The 23,836-nt window shown below is 29.0% G+C and overlaps 1 protein-coding gene across 1 annotated transcript in view; it reads right to left on the bottom strand.

Annotated features, from left to right (window-relative positions):
• Positions 1-23,836, bottom strand: part of LOC136975509 (laminin subunit alpha lam-3-like) — a 108,888-nt gene that overhangs the window by 257 nt on the left and 84,795 nt on the right. The window contains 18 exon segments of the mRNA XM_067270571.1: positions 298-517; positions 599-726; positions 4,192-4,342; positions 4,690-4,830; positions 4,906-5,095; positions 5,163-5,375; positions 5,448-5,636; positions 7,046-7,185; positions 7,613-7,777; positions 9,871-9,991; positions 14,582-14,705; positions 15,746-15,893; positions 16,771-16,930; positions 18,406-18,527; positions 18,604-18,760; positions 20,034-20,188; positions 21,326-21,343; positions 22,732-22,884. Coding sequence (XP_067126672.1) covers positions 298-517; positions 599-726; positions 4,192-4,342; positions 4,690-4,830; positions 4,906-5,095; positions 5,163-5,375; positions 5,448-5,636; positions 7,046-7,185; positions 7,613-7,777; positions 9,871-9,991; positions 14,582-14,705; positions 15,746-15,893; positions 16,771-16,930; positions 18,406-18,527; positions 18,604-18,760; positions 20,034-20,188; positions 21,326-21,343; positions 22,732-22,884 — 2,695 coding nt within the window.

Here is a 23,836-nt window from a genome sequence, read left to right on the forward strand (position 1 = left end):
ATAATTGAAACAAAAAGTTAATGGTCAGTTGCATAAAAAATATTGATAAATAACTTATGATTCATACAATTTTAGAAATGTCAAGTTTATTCTATTTTTACTGAATTACTGACAACTAACATTGTAAGGATTTTGTCAATAATAATAGTCTGTCTAGAGTGGAAAGAAGAACTATAGTGCTATTAAGAATTAATCTAAGTAAATACAATGTTTGCATCCATTCCTACATTATCATCTTTATCAATACTTAGACTTTGTTTAGAATATAATAGGTTCAACTTAAATATGAAAATTTACCCGTGAATCCTCCGACGTAAATATCTTGATTCGACTCATCTGGATATTGATTCCAATTTCCTTCCGTTCTAATTATTTCTAAGGCATTAACTTTCATAGAAAGTTTACCATAAGAATAATGAACATTAACCGTATGCCATTGATTGTTACACATGGCAAATTTTGAAGGAAACTCTTGAGTTAACTCTATGTTATCATCTGCATTCACAGAGACTTTCAGCTAGAAAATAATATGTAAAATATAAATTATTATTATTTTTAAAATTGTTTATAAAAATTACAAATGAATTAAAAAAATTACTTTTCCTTCTTGCAAATAAAGAAGAAGATTTGGTATTTTAGAACCAATCCTCATTAAAAGTCCATCCATTTGATTTGTTTTAAATTCAAGATGAATATCTAATGGCTGTTGAACTTTTTTGTAAGAATCTAATTAATGAAAAAAAATTTATATCTTGCATAATGAATGCTAACATTTTTCTAAATTAAATTAAAAATACATTTTATCACATAATCCTCAATTAACACAATAGAAATATTCCTTGGAAAGAACATATTAAATGAAAATATGTATCTCGTAATAATAGTTGTTAGGTGTATTCTTAGGTTGTAATCTAGGTAATTGTGATATTTCAAATGCATAGTCCAAACTTTAATTCATTCAAATTCAAAACTATTTTATTGGCAGATTTATGCCTTTCAGTTTTATAAAGTTTGTGATTTGAGATTTCTTTGACTCTTGTCATTTGTTTATCATCATGCAAATGCTACTTTGAAACACTTAAATTAATGAATGATTAAATTACAATGGCAGTTCAATTTCTGTCCAGAATTTCAATAATGGCAATGGAACTGTGTATGTAACATAGTCCCAGTTTATGTTTCTTTCTCTAAGTACTCTCCTCCACATACTGACACTTCTTTCATTGTTGCTAAAACAATAGAAGAAGGGTCAGTGTGCCTGCAGTATAGAAGTATTTGGCTGGTGTCAGAGCATGGCCCTGCACATGATGGAGGTAATCAAATAACTATCTGACTTAATTTCACATAAATTTCTATTTTAAACATGAAATATTTAAACCTGTATGTAATAATGCTGTTCTGCCCTCCATGGGTGTATAATGTGGGGAGGGGGTTTGCATGCACATGTGAAGTTTAAGGCTAGGCTGGCATTAGCTCATTCCACTGACAGGGCCCCCCATGCCAGAAAGGCCTAAACAGAGAAGCCAGACTAAGTGTACCTATTGGTCTCAGCCAAAGGGCTGTAAAACCAGGCATGAAATCATGGTAAACAGAAGATATAGTGCTCAGATAAATGCTACTGTATTCGGGGAAGCTGATGCACCAGTACTAATGAATGACTAGGGTACTGATGAAAAATGAACTAAAACAATAAATAAACAGTCAAGGAATGGCAACCAAATTAAGAAGTTAATTAAATCAAATAACAAAATCCAATTTACTACTTAGAATATAAGAACAGCATGGAATGCTGGACAAAAAAAAGTCATTGCATGTGAACTACATCACTATAATATTTGTATTGCAGCTTTGATAGAACTACAACTAAATGAATCAGGATCCCTAACTATTGAAGTACTCAATATGACAAAACAATCTTGTACTATTCTGGGGGCATTAAACATCAAGAGGGAGTACAATATTTATTATTTCCTTATTTATTGCAAAACCAACTATCATTTCAACCATTCTCTAGCTGCATTGCAGTCTTAACTTTGTACAGTTCCTCTTAAACACATCATCACTGTATATACCCCAACTGAATTACATGCAGACTATGATAAAGATGACTTTTACACACTACACAATTATAAGAAACATTCAGACTGATCTCTAAAATAGATATGATGATAATAGCTGGTGATTATAATGCTCATATTGGAGCAGAATGCCATGGATGGAAGGAAACCTTAAGAAATTTTGGCTATGGCAAAAGAAATGATAATGGAGCTAGACTGCTATCATTTGCAGCCTCAAATGGACATGTAGTGGGAAACAGCCTTTTCCAACATCAGCTTACCTGGTGTGCCCCAAGTGATGAAGATACGTCAGTGCTGGATTATGTAATAATAAATGCTAAATTCCAACTCATCCCTCAAAGTTGTTCAAGCTATGTACAGAGATCTGATCACCATCTGCTACATGCCACTGCGCATCTGACAAGGGGTTCAGTTTAGCCCATCAAATTTATAACTGATTGCAGGTATGCAGATGATAGTGCAATTTTTGCAGAATCTGATGCAAAGGCAATTGACATTAATTCGATTCATCAATTGCCATCAATACAGAAAAAACTAAAGTTACGACCTCTGATGGCTAACCAACTACAGTACATCTTAATAAAGCCCAAATCGACGAGGTCAACAAATTCAAATATCTTACTATATATTGATGCCTTATGCTGTTCCTATGATTTGGCAGGAACATCAAAATCACGCCAATGATATCAGTCATGCAAAAGTAACAATCAAAGGCTTTACAGCAAAATCAAAAAACAAGATACAATATTCCATCTGTGCTTCAACCAGTGTCCTATAATGTATTGGTGTCAGTACTGGCCCCACCTCTGGATTTCCTGGGGATTCAGAAGAGGAATCTGATCCTGGAGATGTCATGATGAGTCCCACAGAAGAGCCACAGCTCATCAGTCAGTCTCGGCTGAATGATCTGATTAATTATTCAGATCTTTCAAAAAGAAAGGTTCAACTACTTGTATCATGTCTCCAGCAGTGGAAACTTTTGGAGAAACAGGTTATGGTGTCCTGTTACAGAAAAAGGAAATCAGAAAATGTGAAATTTTTACAATATAGTACAATCTCTTCTTGCAATGATATCGAAGTTCACCCTTAAAGGATTTTTCTGCACAATGGCAACAAACATCTGTCTATTCTGGTTGCTCATCCTGTTCACATGAAAGAAACTTACGACAACATGGAGATAATGCTGGACAAGATAAAATACAATGAGTGTAAATGGAATTTGTGTGCTGACCTCAAAATTGTTGCAGTGTTAACAGATCTTCAAGGAGGATACACTAAATTTTGCTGTTTTTATGTGAATAGGACAGTCAAGCAAGAACCAGTCACTACTTGGTAAAAAAGTGGCACAGCAAATGTACAAGGTCAGAAAAATATTGCTCTTTGCACTCTGGTGGAGAAAACTAAAATCCTCTTACCTCCTCTTCATATTGAGCTCAGTTTGATGGAAAACTTCGTGAAAGGTTTGGACAGAGAAGGAGGTTTGCTTAACTGAAGCAAAAGTTTTCTCATCTGAGCAATGTGAAAGTAAAGGAGGAAATTTTTATTGGTTCCCAAGTAAGACAATTTTTGAAGTATCCTAGTTTCAAGAAAAAACTTAAGCCAATGGAAATGACAATGTGGGACATATTAAAAAATGTGAGCAGGAATTTTTTGGGAAATGTATGAACTAACAACTATGAAAAAATTAGGATCTGACAAGATGCACTTGAACTTGTTGATCTGTTGCAAATATAGCCAGTGCTGTAGTGTTGTGACCATTTGCCAATGATGCCAAATGCTCCTTTAAACATTGGTTGAGTGGGCAGGTCATGGACTCAATGTACTGCAAATTCTGGCTATCCCTGTAACTGGAATAGTATATACTCCTGGAAGTTGTAGGTCACATAGATCTTTGATTAGGAATTATAAAGAGTATACTGTTAGATTGCACCTAAAGGCAATAGAAATGTTATTGACTCTTGCTATTTCTTTCTAAGTTCATTTGAGTTGTTCAATGAGCCTCATTGTCTTAAAAATACCATCATTATTGAATTGAAAATGTTTGTTTTGCATTAACTTAACACAAAAAATTCCAGTTTGAAAATGTACAGTGGATGTTTTAACATTTACTTACCAAATACAGCATAAGCACCATCATTAAAGTATGCCCCCTGCTCAATTGAAGAAATACAAGGACTCGTTCCGTATGTAGGATCTTCAGGAATTTCTCTGTATTTCTCATTAACATGTAAATTTCTAATACATCCTTGAAATTTCTCTTTAACCTGCAAATTTAGTTTGTAATAATATAATTAACAAATATATTTATGTTAAAATTTACCAATTAAACTTAGCTGTCAACAACAAATTATACAAAATTTATTAGATGTACAGTCAGACTAATATAATATTGTAAAAATATCATAATTTTTATATATACATATTGCAATTTACAATGAATTCTACATTATTGTACTACACTGCACTGTACTAACAATAGAAGCAATGGTATAACATTAAGAATAAAATTTGAAAACAAGGCAGTAAAAGCATCCTAGGTATTGTTGTTTGAAGGAGAAAACACTTTAAGAGCAATGTTATACATCACCATGACTAATAATAAATAAATTACCAATTGTTTGCTGAGCACTGCATTCTTTACATCTCCAATATGTAGGATGTTCTTAAAATTGAATCGACGATTAACTTCTACTTCCTTCTCTCTGCCATCCAATACAATCCACATTTGTCTTTTGCTTTTCCTAACTGCAACCTAACATTTAAAATGATTTAAAAATAATTAAATTTTAATTAAATTTGATATAAATTTAAGTAAAGATGCACCAACACTATGCCAATTTCCATCATTAACAATTCCTACTAGTTGAAGTTTGATTTTATCTTGTTTTGTTAATAAATCTACTATCAAATGATTCTTTTCAATCATTATTGCAAAATGATGTTTTCTTTTGGTATTTTGGAGCAGCAATATCAATCCATAATTTTCATATGTGCGAAAATCAAAACCTAATGTAAAACTAAAAACACAAAAAAATCAAAAAATATTTTTAAAAGTAGAATGACTACATTCAAAAATTTACTTACTCCCGAGAAATCTCTCTTTTCGCTAAATTTACATGTACAAATCCTTTTGACGAACCACCAAAATTTACAGCTTTCTTTTCTATACTGTGTGGTATGCTTTTAGCACAGCTTTCGGTTGGATGTGCTAACAGAAATTGTGAATTCAGTGCTGTTGAACTGGTACGCCCAATTCCTACTCCTTCAAATCTCAATGGTTCATTAAAATTTAATAATCTACAAAATAAAACATAAATTATATCATATTTATTTATTTAACAAGTTACAGCAATTCTGAACACAACTAACTTGTCATTAAAAATGGCATCTTTAATGGTTCCGTGGAAACGTGGTCGTGATGCTATGTCTGAATCAACCTCAAAATCTGGTGGAATTCCTCCAAAATATAATCTGCCTTCACTTGTTGCTTCAATATCTCTAATTCCTTTAGGAAGTCTAAGATGGCTGACTTCTTCGTCATCAATTCTCATAGAAATACTGATAAAATAATTATAAAAAGCCTTAAAATATTTGATATAAATTTCAAAATGCTATTATCAAAAAATATGGGTTTAAATCCAATCTAGGACATAACAAGTATGATCTGAACCTACTGGTTTGGCTTTAGACATGTATTTTTTGTCTATGAGGTTATATATTAATATTTATATTTTAGATGTTTGTTTATTAATATAACTCTCTCTCCTTGTTCTTTGTCGTTATCACTCTTTCGTTACTCGGAGTTTCTAATTTTTCCTGATCTGCTTCATTATATAGTGCTTCCTATTGTCAGCTTTTCCATTTTTGATCTGGATTTAAGACAAGCTAGAGCTGTTGTATATAACAACGAGTCTTTGCTGAATGCAATCCCATCAATTAAATAATGTTATCTATTTATTTATTATATTAATAAACAGTTTGTATATATTACTTCTAAGATTTCTATTCATTCTATATCAATATTTAAATTGTTTTACTATCTTAACAAGAATACTTCTTCAATTACCACTATTCTTTATGCTACATTAAATAGTTTATCTAAAAAATGAACAAAACTTAATCATATTTAAATAATAAAGAAAACTCAAACTACTTGTTAGGAGTGTAGTTAACTGCAGTAGTAATGCTTTCAATTTTAGTTAGCTTATTATTGTGGCATTGTCACAATGCCAAGCTGAAATTTTTAATCATATTTTAATTTATTTAATTTTAAAATATATGCTCTCAATCTTAGTAATGTCTTGCCCCTGTACATCATAGTTTTCCTGATAACAGTCAAGTCATGCTGGTCATCTATCTAACTGTTCTGGAGAAAAATTTTGAATGAAATCATGTGACTTCCAGTCCAGACCAGAAATTTGTATATAGTCAATTGGGGCCTTCTATCTCTAAGCTTTCCACGTCTGATCTTGACTTTCATCTATCTCCCTCAATTCTCAAGATCATTGAAGAACAGACAAAAGACACCAATTGGAATTTATAGGCCTGCATTTTAAAAACTATAGCCCGATTATTTTGTATTTGTTATCCCAATGATGACGGAGAAAAAGTACACTTAATACACTATCCATTTTATTTCCACACAAATACTTCAGATACCTGTGCTCTTGGACAATTACTGCTCACATTTAATTATTTTGTATTTTTAACTATCTTAAATAAATAACAAACAAAACCTTCTGTCTTAATAGAAACATAGAGACATTAACATTGAGAGTTATAGTTTATTTATAATTCTTTCACATTAATTGAAATGTTATGCTTCAAATGCACTATAAACAGTTTTGATTTCTTGAAGGTTCGGAAATTGTTTTTGTGATAAAATTAATCTTTTCTCTTTATGAAAATTACTTCAAATATATATTAATAATTAAAATAACATGCAAAGTTGTTATGTATCAACTTACTTTCTCTTTCTTTTAATAAGTGTCACTGTATGGTATTCTCCATCATTGATAGTAACATCAGATGACATTTCACTAATATCGTTACCACTATTAACTTTAACTTCCAACTTTCCATCAATAATTGCAATAAAATAATAGTGCTGAAATTTATATCAAAAATATTTTTAAGTGTAATTATAAAACATTTTGATTATTATGATTTATAATTGTACACATTAAATATATGTATGTGCATCTTATTAGGTATAACTTTTAATCTGGCATCTATTATATAACTTCTGTTATTTTTAATTACCATATAAGACATACCACATTTTTTACATAAATTTTTTTGGAGAAAATATCCTTCATAGTATAAGGTTCATTCTAGTTTTCAGATAGATTTTTAGGTACACAGAAGTGCATTTTATAAGGCAAAAAATACAATATATCTAAAAGATAAATGGCTATTGTACATAATTAAGATGCTTAAGAATGAACTGCACAACTTTTGATTCACAAGATATATGTATATATTTCTTTATTGATTCAGAAATAGATAAAACTGTTTCCATATCTATTACTTACCTTTTGTCTATTGTCTGGACTTCTTTTTCTTTCAAATACTGACAATAATAGAAGAGCATCTTTTTGATTTGTTTGAAATGAAAACCCAAAACTGGAATCTTGAGGTAATGGTTGACCTTTCAGTTCTAAATATCCCGTTCCACGAAAGCTTGCCACTTTAATAGACTAAATTTTAAAAAATAAAAACATTTTCATATTTTAAAATACTGTGATCTAGAAGTTACTATTAATAACAGTTATGAAACAAATCTACTTTTATCTGAAAATATTTAACTGTGATTATGAAATCATAACTATGTCAACTCTATACATTACTCCTAAAGTTCTTATTTATATTTATGTAAGCAATTTAGTTTGTGTGTTTCTTTTTCAGATCTTTTAAATGAATATAGAAGAGTATTTAGTAATTTGATGAATTCAAAGAAAGGTTTCAAGTTTCCAAATTAGGGAATTAACAGACTGGAACAGACTGGCCAGCTAGATCACCAGATCTAGCTGGCCAATCTGTTCCTTGTGATTGGATTTCTTTGCTTGGGGTATATGAAAAGTCTGCAAAACAAGGATTATGATTCTGGATAGTTTATGCAAACATAGCTCAAATCATTCAGTGGCATTTTGTATATGAGGAGATACTGACAGTCATTACATCAAACCCTAACCATGATAATTAGACAATTATTACTAATCTTTCATTCTGTAATTGAAATTGAAATTATTTATAATGTGTTTTATTAAAATAGATAGGGACATTATGTCTACACTGTATAGCTGTAATTTGTTTTACATTCAAATTTTTGAAAACAAATTAAAGCTATATATTCAATCATAAGTCCAATTGCTATTCCATAAAAACAGACATCAAACCACAGCTTGCTGTTAATTTTTATTACATAAAGATTTTTAATTACAACTAATTTTAAACTAACTCTGAAAATGCTCCATTTTGAAATTATAGCAATGTTTATATAAAATTTTTCATTTTTATGACCCATATAACAGATTATTAAAGCTTGGTGACAGTCTTTCAAAAATGCCTTGTATAATGGAAAATATATAACATCAAACTATAAATTTTTATAGTAATAATCATAATCATAGTCAAAAATAAATTTATATACATTCATTTTTAATGTGATAAGGAATAGAAAACACATCTTAGAATTTCATTACGAATGGTAGTAGTTAAGTTATTAAGTACACAAATGAAAAGGTATAAATTTCTTTTATTGCTAACTGCATATTATCACAGTATGAGTTTTTAAGCTAGGTTCATACTAACCACTATGAATGAACAAAACAAACACTAATCAAAGAAATTGTTGTTAGCTTTGATGCTTCTTACTACCTGACAAAAACTGAATTAACATGATTGTTTGAAAAAATTTTGAACATTGGTTGTGAAAATTCAATTTGTCAAATTTCAGTTTGTTTGACCAAATTTGAGATATTTTCAACTCCAAACAAACTAAATGAACAGTTCTGAAAACAGGACAAAGTAGAATTTGTATGCCAATATAAAACTAGATTTAAGATGCAATAAAGAAGTGCTGCAAACAAAGAGTAAAATAATAGTAACTGAGATTAAATTACATAAGGAGGGAAGAAAGAAAGGAAATAAATAAGATATGTTACTATGGACACTGTGTGACTGTCATATCATGATAGAATTGAGATGGGTGCATTTTTGTAGTTAAAAATTTTTAAATTAGTATTAGTACCTACAAATTATCTTTTGCTCCATCTAATCCAAGCACTGTTACATGTTTGAGTGTGTGTGTGTGTGATCAGAGAAAAGGAAAAAAGGTTGCTGGGCACAGACAGGCGATCCTTACATTCACTTGGCATCAATTGCTTTGTTCTTGTATTTTGTCTATTTTTGGCATCTATTTTCCATTAGGTGTACACAATGCATTTTTATTTTTATTTTTGCTCCCTAAATTCTATTAGGCAGCATGGACATTGTCACTTTGACCCCACTATACCTTGAAAATGAAGTCAAGGTACATTTTTTTTTATTACATTTTTGGAGTCCTCATTACAATTAATGGAAAATGGCAAAGTTTAATCAAAATCAATCAATCATATTTTAAGAATGAAGGCAATTCTGTAAGTCATATAGAAGAGACTTCACTAACTCTCCATCTCAATAAAAAGTACAGAGTACTGAAAAGTATGATGAAAATCATGGTACAAAAATATAATGCTTAATAAATTATTGCTATTAATAGAAGATAGAAAATAAATGAAAAATTACATACTTTATCTATACAGCCTCCTTCTATTCCATATGCAACATTTTTCAACAAATCAATGGGCGTTGTATCTATTTGAAGATCTTTCATACAACCAAGAAAATTCTGAAATGTAATTTCAGGCCAACTAAAAAAAAATATTAAAATGTAAAATTTCTACTTAGCATTTTTAATTATTCTTTTTAAAATTTGAATATGAACTTAAATACATTCAACAAGCTTAACCTATTATCATCATCAGAACAGAATAAAATAAATAAATAAATGACAGGAAAAAATGTTTCATTTCATTGAACATTTGATACATACAATAAACAAAAGTATCAATTAATTAAAATATATAAATAAAATTTACTGAAACTACAAAATTGTCTTTGTGTTCCATTGTTACAAACACCAGTGACTTCCAAAAACAATTTTCAGTTATGCAGACAACCTTTTATTTGAGGCTGCTACTATAATTCACAATGAACTTTATTGTGAATTATATTATTGGCATAATCACCAGAGGACATTTTTATCCATTTTGCATTTTATTGCAGAGACATAGCCTCAAATAAAAGGTTGTCTCTGTAACTGAAAGTTGTTTTTGGAAGTCATTGGTGTTTGTAATGACAGAACATGAAGACAATTTTGTAGCTTCAGTAAATTTTATTTATATATTTTAATGTAAATACTGTTGGCCAAGATTTTATTTTAATAGCAATTAATTTTTATTTAATAATTGGAAATATTATTGCCATTCTCTTTAATTGAATGTACTGGGTCTGTAACATGTGTCACACAACATACCCAAGGTTTATTATGATGAAAATATACAGTAATCCTTGAGATCATTCAAGATCAGGAGTAGAACAGTGATACATAGCAGAAAATTATTGTTTCACTCTCTGAATACAGTTGATGCCAACTTGTCATACTGATAGGAGTATATTATGGGTAGAATGTAAACTTGAAATGTAGGCCCTATACAGACCTTTGAGATAAAAAAATTTTGTGCAAAACTTTCTGTAAAAAATTAAAATACTTTTATTTAATTTCATTGCAAGTTGTAATATCCTCCAATATTCTAAAAATAAAAGGTATTCTCCAAACAGAAATGGCATTTGTTTGGTTCCTAAATTACAGTTTGAAAACTGCAAGTAATAAATTGTACTGACAGCCTACAGTTAGGACTATTTTCCAGCTTTCTTTCCCACTTCCCTAGGAAGCTACAGAGTATTTTGAGAGGCTTTTCCCTAAAAAGTTCCCTCATAAAAGCCTGACGAGCAGACAAATGCAAATACAAGAGTACTTGTAAGCTAATCTCTGCACACAAAGCTAGAACTAATTTAAAATCGTAGGCACAAAAAACCTTTCACACACTATTTCTAGCAGACAAATTAATGAGCACAAACGTTTTCGGCCGTTTTAAAAGGCCTTCTTCAGGTGCACTGAGGACGGTTGGAAAGTCGGATAGCCAATGTTAACGTGACGTCATTGTTTATGAGGGGTTTCCTCTTACAAGTGACGTCTTAGCAGAGAAGGTTTAAACGAAATTGACCTTGAAAAATATTTTAAGATTAGCCAAGATGCGTGAACTATTGTCGAAGATATGCAAATCGTAAAAGGCGGAAAAAAGGAAATAGAAAGAAAAAGGAAAAAGAAACCTGATAAATTTAGAAACTGCACAAGAGAACGAAACGGACAAGGAGAGGGTGGACCGGCCTATTTAATTAAGGGGGTTATCGAGGAGTGACCGCCAGGCAGGGGAAAGCGAATCTGCATCCCTGCTGTTAATGCAGTTTCCTTTGAGGGATTCAGTAAAGATTTCTATAGCTTCGATTGTTCTAAGTTTGCTAGAGTCAAGAATAGGAACGGTAATCCTAGCATCTTCCCATTCGGCCGTTCATTTGCCCTTTTATTGGGAAAAGAAAAACTGAACTAGCTGAGTTAACTAAACTGAACACAAGACATTTTATAACAAGGTGTTGAAATGGGACAATAAATTGGAAAACAAGACTGCAGACATTTATCCACTTACTTGTTAGAAGGGCCTGATTGTCTCCATAGGATTTCAGGTGAGAGGCAAGTGCTCTTTGTACCATTAGATATCTCTATATATCAAATTAGCTCAGCTTACAAGAAAGTCCTTGTGTTTTATTTATCCATAACAACCAAATATAAGCAGAATTATACTCCAAATCATTTAAGGGTTAGTTTTTTCATCATAGTGTACTTGGATATGTTACATGATAGGAAAAAATGTTTCCAATACAAATTAAATTATCCAACATAATAAATTCTATTAACTGGATAATATTACAATAAATAGCACTCTAAATAACCTTTGTGAATTCAGTACAAAGTTTAATTTATCAGAATTCAAAAATATTCTGATAAACGTTTTTCAATATTTTTTGTTTTCAGATCATTGATGTTCTAAAATTGGAATGTGTTGAAGAATGCATTATAAAATTTAAAATTATTATATAATGTTATACATTGTGAAAATTTGGTGTTTATGTTTGTGTTTATATGGTAAAATAATATAAAAATTTAAGGGAATTTGATAACAGATTATTTCATTATTTGATAACAGACATATCAAATGCATTAATTAAGAATTAGTAAAAATTACGAACACTCAACTAATCAAATTGCATAAAATTCCCATTACTTTATATTGGATGACATTGGTTTATTGTAAAAGTATTGTCAGGCATATGAAAGGTTTTTCTTCTGTGTAGTTTACACATCCACTCTTAATTTCAACTTTGTAAATTTCCCAATGTCCCTAGAATTCTGAGGTGGTCAGTGCACTGGGATTGTCTGATTAAAGCAGGAATTTTGAGGTCTACCTGCACATTATTCTTAGAGGCATACAGTGACAGTATGGTAAGATGTTTTCTTTGTTCTATATCAAATTGTGTAAAAATGTAGTATGGAATTCACGCCAACACACTTACTTGAGAGAAAAAAAAAGAATAAATGAACAAAAAAAGGTTGGCCGAAGAAATGCTTTCTCGTGGCAAATTATTCTTAAAGTGCAAGGATCAATATAAGTGTTATAAATCATGGATCTACAATTTTGACACGAAAACAGCTCAACAATCAAGTGAATGACACTTGTAAGGAGAAGCAAAACTGAAAAGCTCACATCAAAGTCAGTAAAAAATCAAGGTCATATTGACTATTTTCTTTGATTGTTATGGTGTTATGCATCACAAATTTCCTCTGACTGGCCAAACTGTCAACAAAAATTATTATTTGAGCATTTTGTATCATTTGTGTGAAGCAATTAGTAGAAAATGACCTGATTTGTGGCAAGAAAATTCATGGATTTTGCACCATAACAATGCACTGCTCTTGTTGTTCATGAATTTTTGGCCAAAAATTCAACAGATATGGTTCTTCCAAGTTCTGAATTCACCTGATATGGCACCATAGGACTTTTTCCTGTTTCCTTGACTAAAGTTGTTGCTTCATAGTCAATGTTTTGAGTTGACTGATGCCATAAAAGAAAATTTGCTATGACTCCTGAAGGGATTTCATGAAAATGATTTAAAAACATGTTTTGAGGATTGGAAAAAATGTTGGCATAAGTGAATTGCAATGGGAGGGGATAACTTTGAAGGGAATGAAAAAAATTTTGATGAATAAATTCAAATCTTGAAAATTTTATCATTTTATTGAACTATTCAACTATTCCTGATACTTTTTGATCACAGGGATGTGTATGTGTATATATATATATAGAATGAGAAGTTAGTATATAGCTGATGCAATTCTGCTCTAAGAGATCTAAATTCATGTCTAAGCCAGATCCTGAAATTTCTGTGATGGTTTGATACAAATATGTCATTTTCCATCCATCATCATCTAGTTGCTCCATTATGGACCTGGCTGAACTCTCAATGGATGCAAGATAAATGTTTATACACAGTGTGTTTTATTTTTATATGTTATATATGTATTTTAAAGTGCAGAAGATTGTAATCTCCTTTTGTCTGCTGCTCACCCTTTTTAGATTATGAACGTGAGGATATGTATATATGTTATCCTTCTCCATTCCATTTTAAGACATCAGCATTCAAGACCCTGATAAGACACACGTATACACATTGTATTTTAAGGAACTAAATATTGCTAGAATATAAACTGTATATTATACAATGGTTTTAAATTATATACATTTGTTGAATAGAAGCAAATTTTGATTATCAGATATGTTATCTAGAGCTTGGATGATAATAATAATAATAATGTAGCTGTCATTTTGAGTTCTGTTTCCCAAAGATATGTTAGTTCTAAATATTTATATTAATAAGTATAAACTAACTAAATAGATAAAATTAAATAAATAATTCTATATTAACAAGGACTACTTAATATTGAAAAGTATTAGCTATGAAAAGTTATGTTTTAATAATTTTAGCTGTTTTTTTTTTTTTTCTCTTTTTCTGTGGGCACCAAGAATTTTTAAACATATAAACTAATATGTTTATATGTTTCAACAAGGATATCAATTCAGTGGCAAGATAGTGAGAAATGTCAAAATTTTCATGGGTTATGCCAAATCATCTAGTCTAAAATCAAAGCTGGATCTTTCATGGCTATTGGCTCTGAAGGATCTAGATTTGATTTCATTTCTTAATGTTATATTGATGCCAATTCATATTCTAAAAATAGTAAATGAAATTATTATTTATATCATAATAAATTCTTAAAAACTAACTTTGATGTAGAGAAATTTGGTGGTACGCCACCATAATAGAGTTGACTGTCTTGAATATCTAGTGTTGCAGGGCCTCCTTTTTGAATTGTAGATTCAAGGAATTCATCTTCAACTGCAAGTTGTCCTGGAGAAGGAATTAAAAAAATAATGAGAAATTTTAAAATTTATCAGAAATTAATTATGGAATTGTAGAATACTGATAAATAGATTAAAGACATTCAAACTCAACATCTAGAAAACAGAATAATACCTTAAACCCTATCTTTGTATGAACATTGTTTAGAAATGGAATAGCTCATACTAAACACATTAAAAAATATTGACTTTGTAAACATAAAAACAAACTATTATCTACTTGATCTAGCCATTTGATTAGTAAGGTATTCATTACACTTAAAATTGTGTGTGGCATGTGCAGTATACATCATTGCTATCAAATATGTCTGAATCAGATCAACATGCCATTATCTTGTTTTTGGATGCAGGATGAAGATCTATGAGGAAGTGTACAGTACTTGTCCCAAACCATCATTGTGGAATGATTTGCAAAGTTCAATGAAGGTCCTGACAATGTGCACCATCATATTGATAATGTTGTTATGCAGAAATTGGATAACCTTAAGCACCCTTAAATGGGAACACCCACTGTAAAGTCCAGATTTCTTCATGCTTTGTAATAATATAATGCTTTGTATAAGCTTTGTAATCTTCTATACAGGGGAACATTTACTGATTCTTTGTATCAATCATCTCAATTTTTTTATTATGATTTTTCTTAATTGATTTCTTAATTGATTTTTCTTAATTAGTAATTTGATTTACCATTTATTATTGTTGATTACAAAAATCAACAGTTGATTTTTGTAATCAACAATAATAAATGGTAATTGAGATGATTGCAGTTACTGCACTATTTTAAATTTACTGTGATGGAAAAAACTTCTAGAGTTTGAATCTCTTGACTCAGAACCAGAGAATTGTATATATTTGTATAAATTGAACAAGTTACAGTTAAAGAAATTGTCTAAAGTATGTACTGAATCATTAAAATTGAAATAATTTGATGATAATTTTCTTAATATCATTAATAATATGTTTTTAAGTTTTAAACATATATAATTCATTAGTTATTTTGAATCTAAAATATTAATATTAATAATTTACCATTTAATTTCTCTCTTCCAGCAGCAACTTGAGTCCACTGAGCATTATTATATTTTTTCTTGCTTCTCAAAATTAAATTAGATGAACCTCCCAAACTGAGGTGATAAACTATGTGACCATTTTTAAGTTCCAATGAAACATAATCTCCCTTAAATAAATAATTTTTTTTAATTAAAAGAATTTAAATTATAGTTATAATGTAGGATGTTCAGAAAGTCCTTATCTATTTCAGTTAATAGAATGGTTTCTATTGCATAGAATAAGAGAAAAATGCATAAAATTAGAATGAATTTGAAAAAATTTCATAAACTAGTTCTTCAGATACATGACACAACAATACAATAATACATGAGTTGCTGAATATATTAAAAATAATGGAATTTGTTAATGATGAATACAAAATTTGGACATCCTCATCTTGAAGCATGTATTACAGGGTGTCCAAAATGTTACTGTGCAGTGAGAAATTTGTAATGATATGTACAGAATTGCTTATGAGACCTGTATGTTGTATGTCCCACATTTCCACGTTGTGGTAGATGGCATTACTACTTGCTCATGGATGTTCTGGTTCATGGACTACAGTTTTTGAAAGACTTCTTTGCCAGTCATATAATCGCCTGTGTAATCTGGCCTACTTGGTTTCTGGACCTCACTCCCCCATATTTCACAGCCTCTGACACTTTTAGCATTTGCTGTAGGAAAAATTGCAATATTGTAGGTAAAACTTCACTTTTATTAAAACTTTACTTAAATCTTCTCCACTGTACAGTACCCTTTTAAGACACCCTGTAAATGCAGTATGAGATTGTCATAAAAGAACCCTGCATATCAAATGTGTCATATACATTTGTGAACAGACAAATTTGTCAATCCAAAAGCAGAGTTCAAAATCTATAGACATTATTCTTAAATTATTCAATAAATATATATTTTATAATTAACAGAATTATCCATTATCATCCTGCAATAAATAGGAACTTTTATAAACATCCTTTTATTAGAATGTAAAATAACAAACATACATTTTTGCCAGGAGCCATAAAAAGCAAAGAATTTTCATCATATGTCTTAAACCAAATTGTAACTTGATAAATATTTTTATTGTAACGTTTTATTTGTGGCAAAATAGCATAGCCATCACCATTTAACTGATATGCACTGGAATCAATATCTTCAGTGGCACTATTAAAATAAAAATTAATTTTATTTATAAAATATTATAATATAATTATAAGGAAAACTATTTAAAATATTACAGAAAATTGTAATCCCTAATGTTATACTATACAACCTGCAAATTATTTTTATATAACAAAAACACATTAAACATTATTGGAAATTTCAATCAAGATACTATCAAATAAAATGATTAGTGACAGTTTAAAAGACCTTTAACCTGGTGTTAAATGATTAGTACCAGGTTAATGTGACCTAAATTTCAACCAGGCTGCATTAAATGACAAAGTATTAGTTATGCAAGTTTTTCCATGTTTTGTGAATATAACTGAGTTTCAAAAAGTTTCTTTGTCTCATTTGTTTCTTTTTCCAATATGAAGATTCCAATAATTTACTCAGTGAGTGGGTCCAGTTTTATATGGGACATCACATAGTTTAAAATTCTTCAATCATCTCACCATAAATTAATTGACTGAACAGAAAGCTATTTAAAGCATTTTATACTATAACAATGTATTCTAATGAAGGGTTTACAAAAATATTCAAACATTAAATAAGAATAAAATTTATTATTACTTTGAATTTAAGAAGATCCTCACTTTCAAAGACTTTCAAGGGAGAAAACCAAATGATAATTATAAGTAATTATAGAATTTATTTATAATTATCCAAGCATTTTTTTCTTTCTTATACTTTTAACAAGGAAGTGTGAAGCTTGTTAGAATTATTTATCCTTTTTAACAATTTGTGCCATTAGAGGACCCTATGGCAAGGTTGTATCACCTACTAACTGTCCTTATGACTTCTTGTTCTCTTCATGTGAGGATGCAAGTGTCTAGTCCCTGTTACCCTTTGTTTGTTTATGATGCTCTTAATGCATAATCTCAAGATTGTCCAATACACCTTTTTTTATTGTGTTACAGTTATAAACTTTGACTATCCATTCAAAAAGAGGAATAAAAGGTGTTTCCACTAAACCTCAACAAACTAAATGTAATTGCTTGAAGATAATGATTTTAAGACCTTGATGAGTGAGAAAAGGTTCTCCAAATTTAATTTAACTTACTTTGAATTTCAGTTTAGAAATATGTGATAAAGTTGTTTTTTAAAATGTTTATTCTTTTTGCATATTTCTGTGAGTTGTAAAAAATTTATATCTTATAAATTTTTATATAATACACAAATAGAAACATAAGAATTTCTTCTTCTATATTTAAGATCATATATTCCAGGGCTGGCCAGCCATTGTGACCATAGAAAATGCAGGTAGCTCAGAAATACAAGAGCTGCATTCTCTACTGAAACTGTATTTTATATTATGGATATGTATTCCCTTATGTTTAATTATAATAAATAAATATACAGGAGCTACAGTAATGGTCTAGAATATATCCACAGTTTGGCAACCATGGATATATTCAAACTTGTAAACAGGACACAAAATATTAAATTCTAATTATCTAAATGAAAATATTTTGTACCCTTCTTTGCAACCTTCACAGCCAACATTTGTTTGGAAATTCCATAAACCCACAGCTTTTCCATCTAAAATCACTTCGTAAATACAAACTCCTAGTGTACGAGATTTTAGTTCTTTAGGTGCCTAGATAAAATATATAAAATGATCATAAAAATATAAATCATAACTAATGTAAATCTTAATAATATAATATATAAACCTTGTAACCAGGAGGTAGTCCTCCAATATAAAAATATGAAGAAGCATCTAAATCCATCTTGGAAAAACCTGCAGGTGATGCTCCTACAACTTCATAAGGATCATGCTTTTTTCCATCTGGTGTGGGTTTCACACTTAAACTAGCTATGTTACCAAATCTAAAAGATTTAAATAAAATAAATTGTTACTATTATAATAATTTTAATGTTATTGTAACAATATATTGTTTACAAAAATTTATGAAATCTACAGTAGGGTCTTGTTTTATGGAAGACTGCAGATTTATGTCTTTGCAGGTGACAAATAGTTTGATTTGCCATTGGATGTATATGATGACTATTACTTTTTCTGTCTGTTAACATAACATAGCATGGGAAAGTATTGTAATCACATCAAATTTGAACCCCTGAATGTTGCAAATCTCAACATTTTGAGAACCCTAAACCCAAAAACATCAAAAAATTCTGTGTGTAGTTGCACCTATTTGTTTAATATCTCAGGATGGGGGTAAAGATTAAAAAATGAAATTTGGCATGGTAACTTGTATATGAGGGGCATTAATGTTATTAAATTTTGGAGTATGGAAGTCAAAGGTTGGGGAGATAGAGGGGGAGTCATGTGTCCAGTGGGGTTGGACTTATTGAAAATTTTACTTGTTAATATTTACAATATTTTTAAAAGCTCATCTTTACCCTCAAAATTAAACCTTTTTTGCCTTCTTATAATAATTAATAATAGGCCTATAAAAGATTTTTTTAATAACAGATGACACCACACACAATTTTTTAAACTTTGAACTAGTGTCATAGTGTTTTTAAATGGAAATTTTTATAATAATTCAAACAAAATTACTCCTTTTAAGCTTGAATTTTATATCATAGTATAATTGAAAATTATTGGATATTCTAATAGTTCCCTTAACCTCCTGTTAAAGTGCCAGGAAAGTCAAGCAAGAGCCCTTGTCAGATTTTTTTTTACAAATAAACTTGAGTACTTTCAAACATTCTTGTCCATCTTCCAAAAGTCAAATTTCACCAAGGTTGTTCTAAATTTCATTGAATGCTAATCTCATTCAAACTTCTACTTAAATTCAAATTAGAATTTCTTAATCTCCAAAGTCAATTTAAGGATGTTTGATCCACTTTCAAAAAATATTGACAAGAAATAATGACTTTTGAAAGTAGATTGAGCATCTTTAACTAACGGCATTGAAGATTAAGAATATGGAAATTCCAATTTGAATTTAAGTAGCAGTTTGAATGAGATTAGCATTATCTAGCACTTTCCATGCTCAACAAAGCAACTTGAGAAAATCTGTGGATTGGAATCATATAGTGAACATGCTTATTTAAATGTCTTGTTATGTAATTTGTTTTAATTTTTAATAAAATTCATTAAACAAGAAATATTTATTGATAAATTAATTATTACCTTTGAACTTCAATTTTGTACCATTGCTCATTTCTTGAAAGTTGCTGATCGTTTGTTTCAATTGTCAAATCATGCTGAATGAATTGTGTTCCTCCTCCGGCATTCCATAAAAATCTAATTTTTCTGTTTACCATTTCTACTGCCATAAAATCATCCTAATTAAATAATTATTGAATTTTAGTGAGAGTTTTTCTTTAATATATTTTAAAAAATGCATTAATTTCATCTAATGTCAGAAAATATTTCTAAAATCCAAGCATTATGCTTAATGATTTGTCTGCCTTAAATATTATTGCCATTATGTAAATAAATATGTAAAATCAGCATTGTAACTTGAATAAAAATACAATATACAAAAAACAAGCAATTTTGCTTATTTTTTTTATTAAAGATTTTTCCTTAAGCTGAAATTGTTATGGGTACTCTATCCTGAGGGATGTGTTATAGAATTATTAAGCCAATGAAGGAATTGAAGATCAAGCTGCCAAAATATAAGTTATGAATAGTTTTTGGTGAGCTGATTGGGTCCATCCAGTTGAGAGTTCACACACTGCAAACCCTGAGAAAATTTTGAAATTTGACCAATTATGAGGGCATTTTGAGGCTATATGAAATGGGTATTAGAGTATATTCTAAAGTCAATATACTTCAACTCATTGGCTTACGATTATATTATTAAATAGTCTTATTTTAATAACAAACACATAAAATAACTATTGATATTGTTGAAAAATTCATTCACTACAAAAAGTTTCATCAGGGCCCCTAATCGTGGAGGGGACCTGAAGAGTAAGCTTGATTAGTTTCATAGTAGATCCACCATTGCTGGTAAAAGTATTAGAACACTCAAAATTAACAGAGATGGAACAAAATAATGTTTAAATATTGAAAGAAAATTAAAAATATACTTCAAACATTTTTCTATTCCAGAAAATCTTGAATAAAAAACAAGCAAATCTTTTTTCTTGTATATTGTTTTTGTTGAAATTATATGCAAATTTTTTGTGTTTATTTTAATGCATAAAATTATAGCATGCAATCCTTATTATGTTGTCTTTATGGTTGATATATTATAATTTATTATTATTACTATATATGAGATTTAATTTAAATATTTAACAAATCCAAAATGATATTTAATTGATCATACGATATTTAAATTACAAATTTATTCATTATATTTATTTTAAAAATAAAATATTAACAAATCATTAAATTAAACAAAAACATGCAAAACATGACAAATTTTCCATGCAATGAGTCATGCAAATTTATAAATATTATTTTCTTACTGGTATTTGGTTCGCTGGCTGTGGCAGGAAAATCATGTAAAAAATTAACTTATTATTATTAAATTCTAAAAAAAAAATTCTATAAAAATAAAAACTTTATATTATTATTATTTGTTTAAAAAATATAAAATGAGAGTTAAAAATCTGATAATGTTTTCAATAGGTTCTAATGCTAAATTGCATTATTTAATAGTTTGGCATTAAAATGAATTGAAGTTTAATAATTAATTTTTAAATATTTAGGGAGAAAAGCATCCCAGTAAAATGTAGCAACACTTTTTCTTTTTATCAAAAAGTATTATACTAAACTTCCCTAGTTGTCCAGAGGGAGAACACATATCACGGCCAATAATGGCAGGGTTACTAAAGAAACAATAAAAAAATACTAATATTGGCCAGTCAAATTTGATATTACCATTAGTATGGTTACTGTAAAGATATCACTTTAGCATACCTAAACCAGGAAATTCTGCAGTTAACATTTCGAGGAAGATTGAATTCTACTAGCATGTTTAAAAATAATTAAATTCAGCATTGCTGTACACATGAATTATGAACTCCTGACCAGCTCAACCCAAATGACTTCCACAGATGTGCAAGACTTCTCAATTTAAAGTTATCAAAACTTTTATTCAAAAACACAATGATCTTTTTCTTAATTAGATGAAATATAAATGGGTTAAAATGCTTTAAATTTTGTTTAAATAATTTCGTTAAAATGTAAATTTTTTCTTTTGAATATGGGGTGTGATTTCTGAAAGTGTTTACAATTAAATTATATGTTCTTAAAGGATTTTAGTTTCAAAAATGGTTCAGTAGAATTTAAAATTACAATCATGTACATAAACATACAATAGTTTTAACCTGATCATTGTTTACTATTTTATACTTAAGAAAACCAAAAATGGAAATCACATATTCTATATGTGATTTGCAGAGAAATTATCATGACAAACTGCTACTCCCAAGACAAAATCTTGCATGACTGATGCTATATCTAAATTATTAAATTTGGATTTATCGCCTTCTTAAATAACTTATAGTAAAGAAATAATTTTCTAAAATAATTAATAATTATTACAATTGACTAGGTGGTAACACAGTTAAGTATTAGTATACCATTGTAAGAGATCTAGATTCAATTTGAACCAAGATCTACAAGACAGAATGATTCAAGATATTCTGCATCTCATTTATTCTGTAAACCCCATTGCAGACAGATTGGCCATATACCTTGATATATTGGTGCCATGCATCAGTCAATTAATCCGTATTAAATAATAAATAATAAATATGTTAAAAATAAATAAAACAGAATAAATGAATGAATGTTTTATTACAAATTCTTAAAAATAAATTTTGAATAGCTTTAATAATATAATTTAAAAAATAAAATAATAACTTACTGCTTTAGAACTTCCTAAGAATAATAACAGACTATTTTGAGTTTCACTCTTTACGGCAAAATTAATAATAATATTATTCGTTGTCGTTGGCTCAATATCAGGTTTGAAAGATCGTACGCATTTATTTCTTTTGGAACCAATTGATACTCGAATCTGAAAATATATTTTTTTTTAAATATCATAATTCAATAAGCCACTAATTTGAAATAATTCTTAAATTATTGGATAATTAATGGAAAATAATTATAAATAAAATTTGCTTTGATTAAATTGTTATCTGGAAAGAAAATAACAAAACTAAAAAATATAAATAATAAGATAAAAGAGAAGAATAGACATTTAGAGAAATGAATTATAGTATTGAAACCAAATTCTAAAATATACAAAGCACTAAAGCAATATTAAAAAAAAACAAGTCATTTTAAACTAAATTTCTAAATATTTTATTTACTTGCTTAAGACACAATAAGAGCTTGATATAACAGACTACTATGGAATTCAAGAAATTTGTCCATTATAATGAAAGTCCATTTTATTGTGTTTATTTGTTATTGTGGACTCGTCCATTATATTGGAAAGTCCATTAATATACAGAATCATATTAGAACAAATCTTGATAATGGCCTTAGAGAAAATATCTGTAATTAGTAGATGTGTTCTCCAGATCCAGATAATAAAAATCAATGTATTTTTATTTTATTTCAGCAGATTTGTTACCACAAATATAAGTGAGATTCCAGTGTACTGTACATAGTAATATTGACTTGTTCATTACTGTATATTGATATTATGGACAAAAATCAATTATGTAGTAGATGAAATTTCAGTTTTAAAGGATATAAGCCAGATTTTTATTAACTTGTAAAAACAATATAACTATCTATCAGTAAATATTAAGCTTTTCATTTTCTTTTATGATCTATGGCTTTGCTTTACATAGCAAATTCAAGACTCAAGAGAAAACAAAACTAAAAATGAAACAGAACTAGACATAATGTGAAAATCTAGGTTGAAAAAAATGCTTAAAAATGAATTTTATATTATTTTTAATGACAATATTATTTTTAATAAAATGACAACTAAGACAAAATAAATAAAATAGTGA

This window comes from Centruroides vittatus, unplaced genomic scaffold, assembly GCF_030686945.1.
Source record: "Centruroides vittatus isolate TY-2023 unplaced genomic scaffold, ASM3068694v2 contig_374, whole genome shotgun sequence".
NCBI lineage: Eukaryota > Metazoa > Arthropoda > Arachnida > Scorpiones > Buthidae > Centruroides > Centruroides vittatus.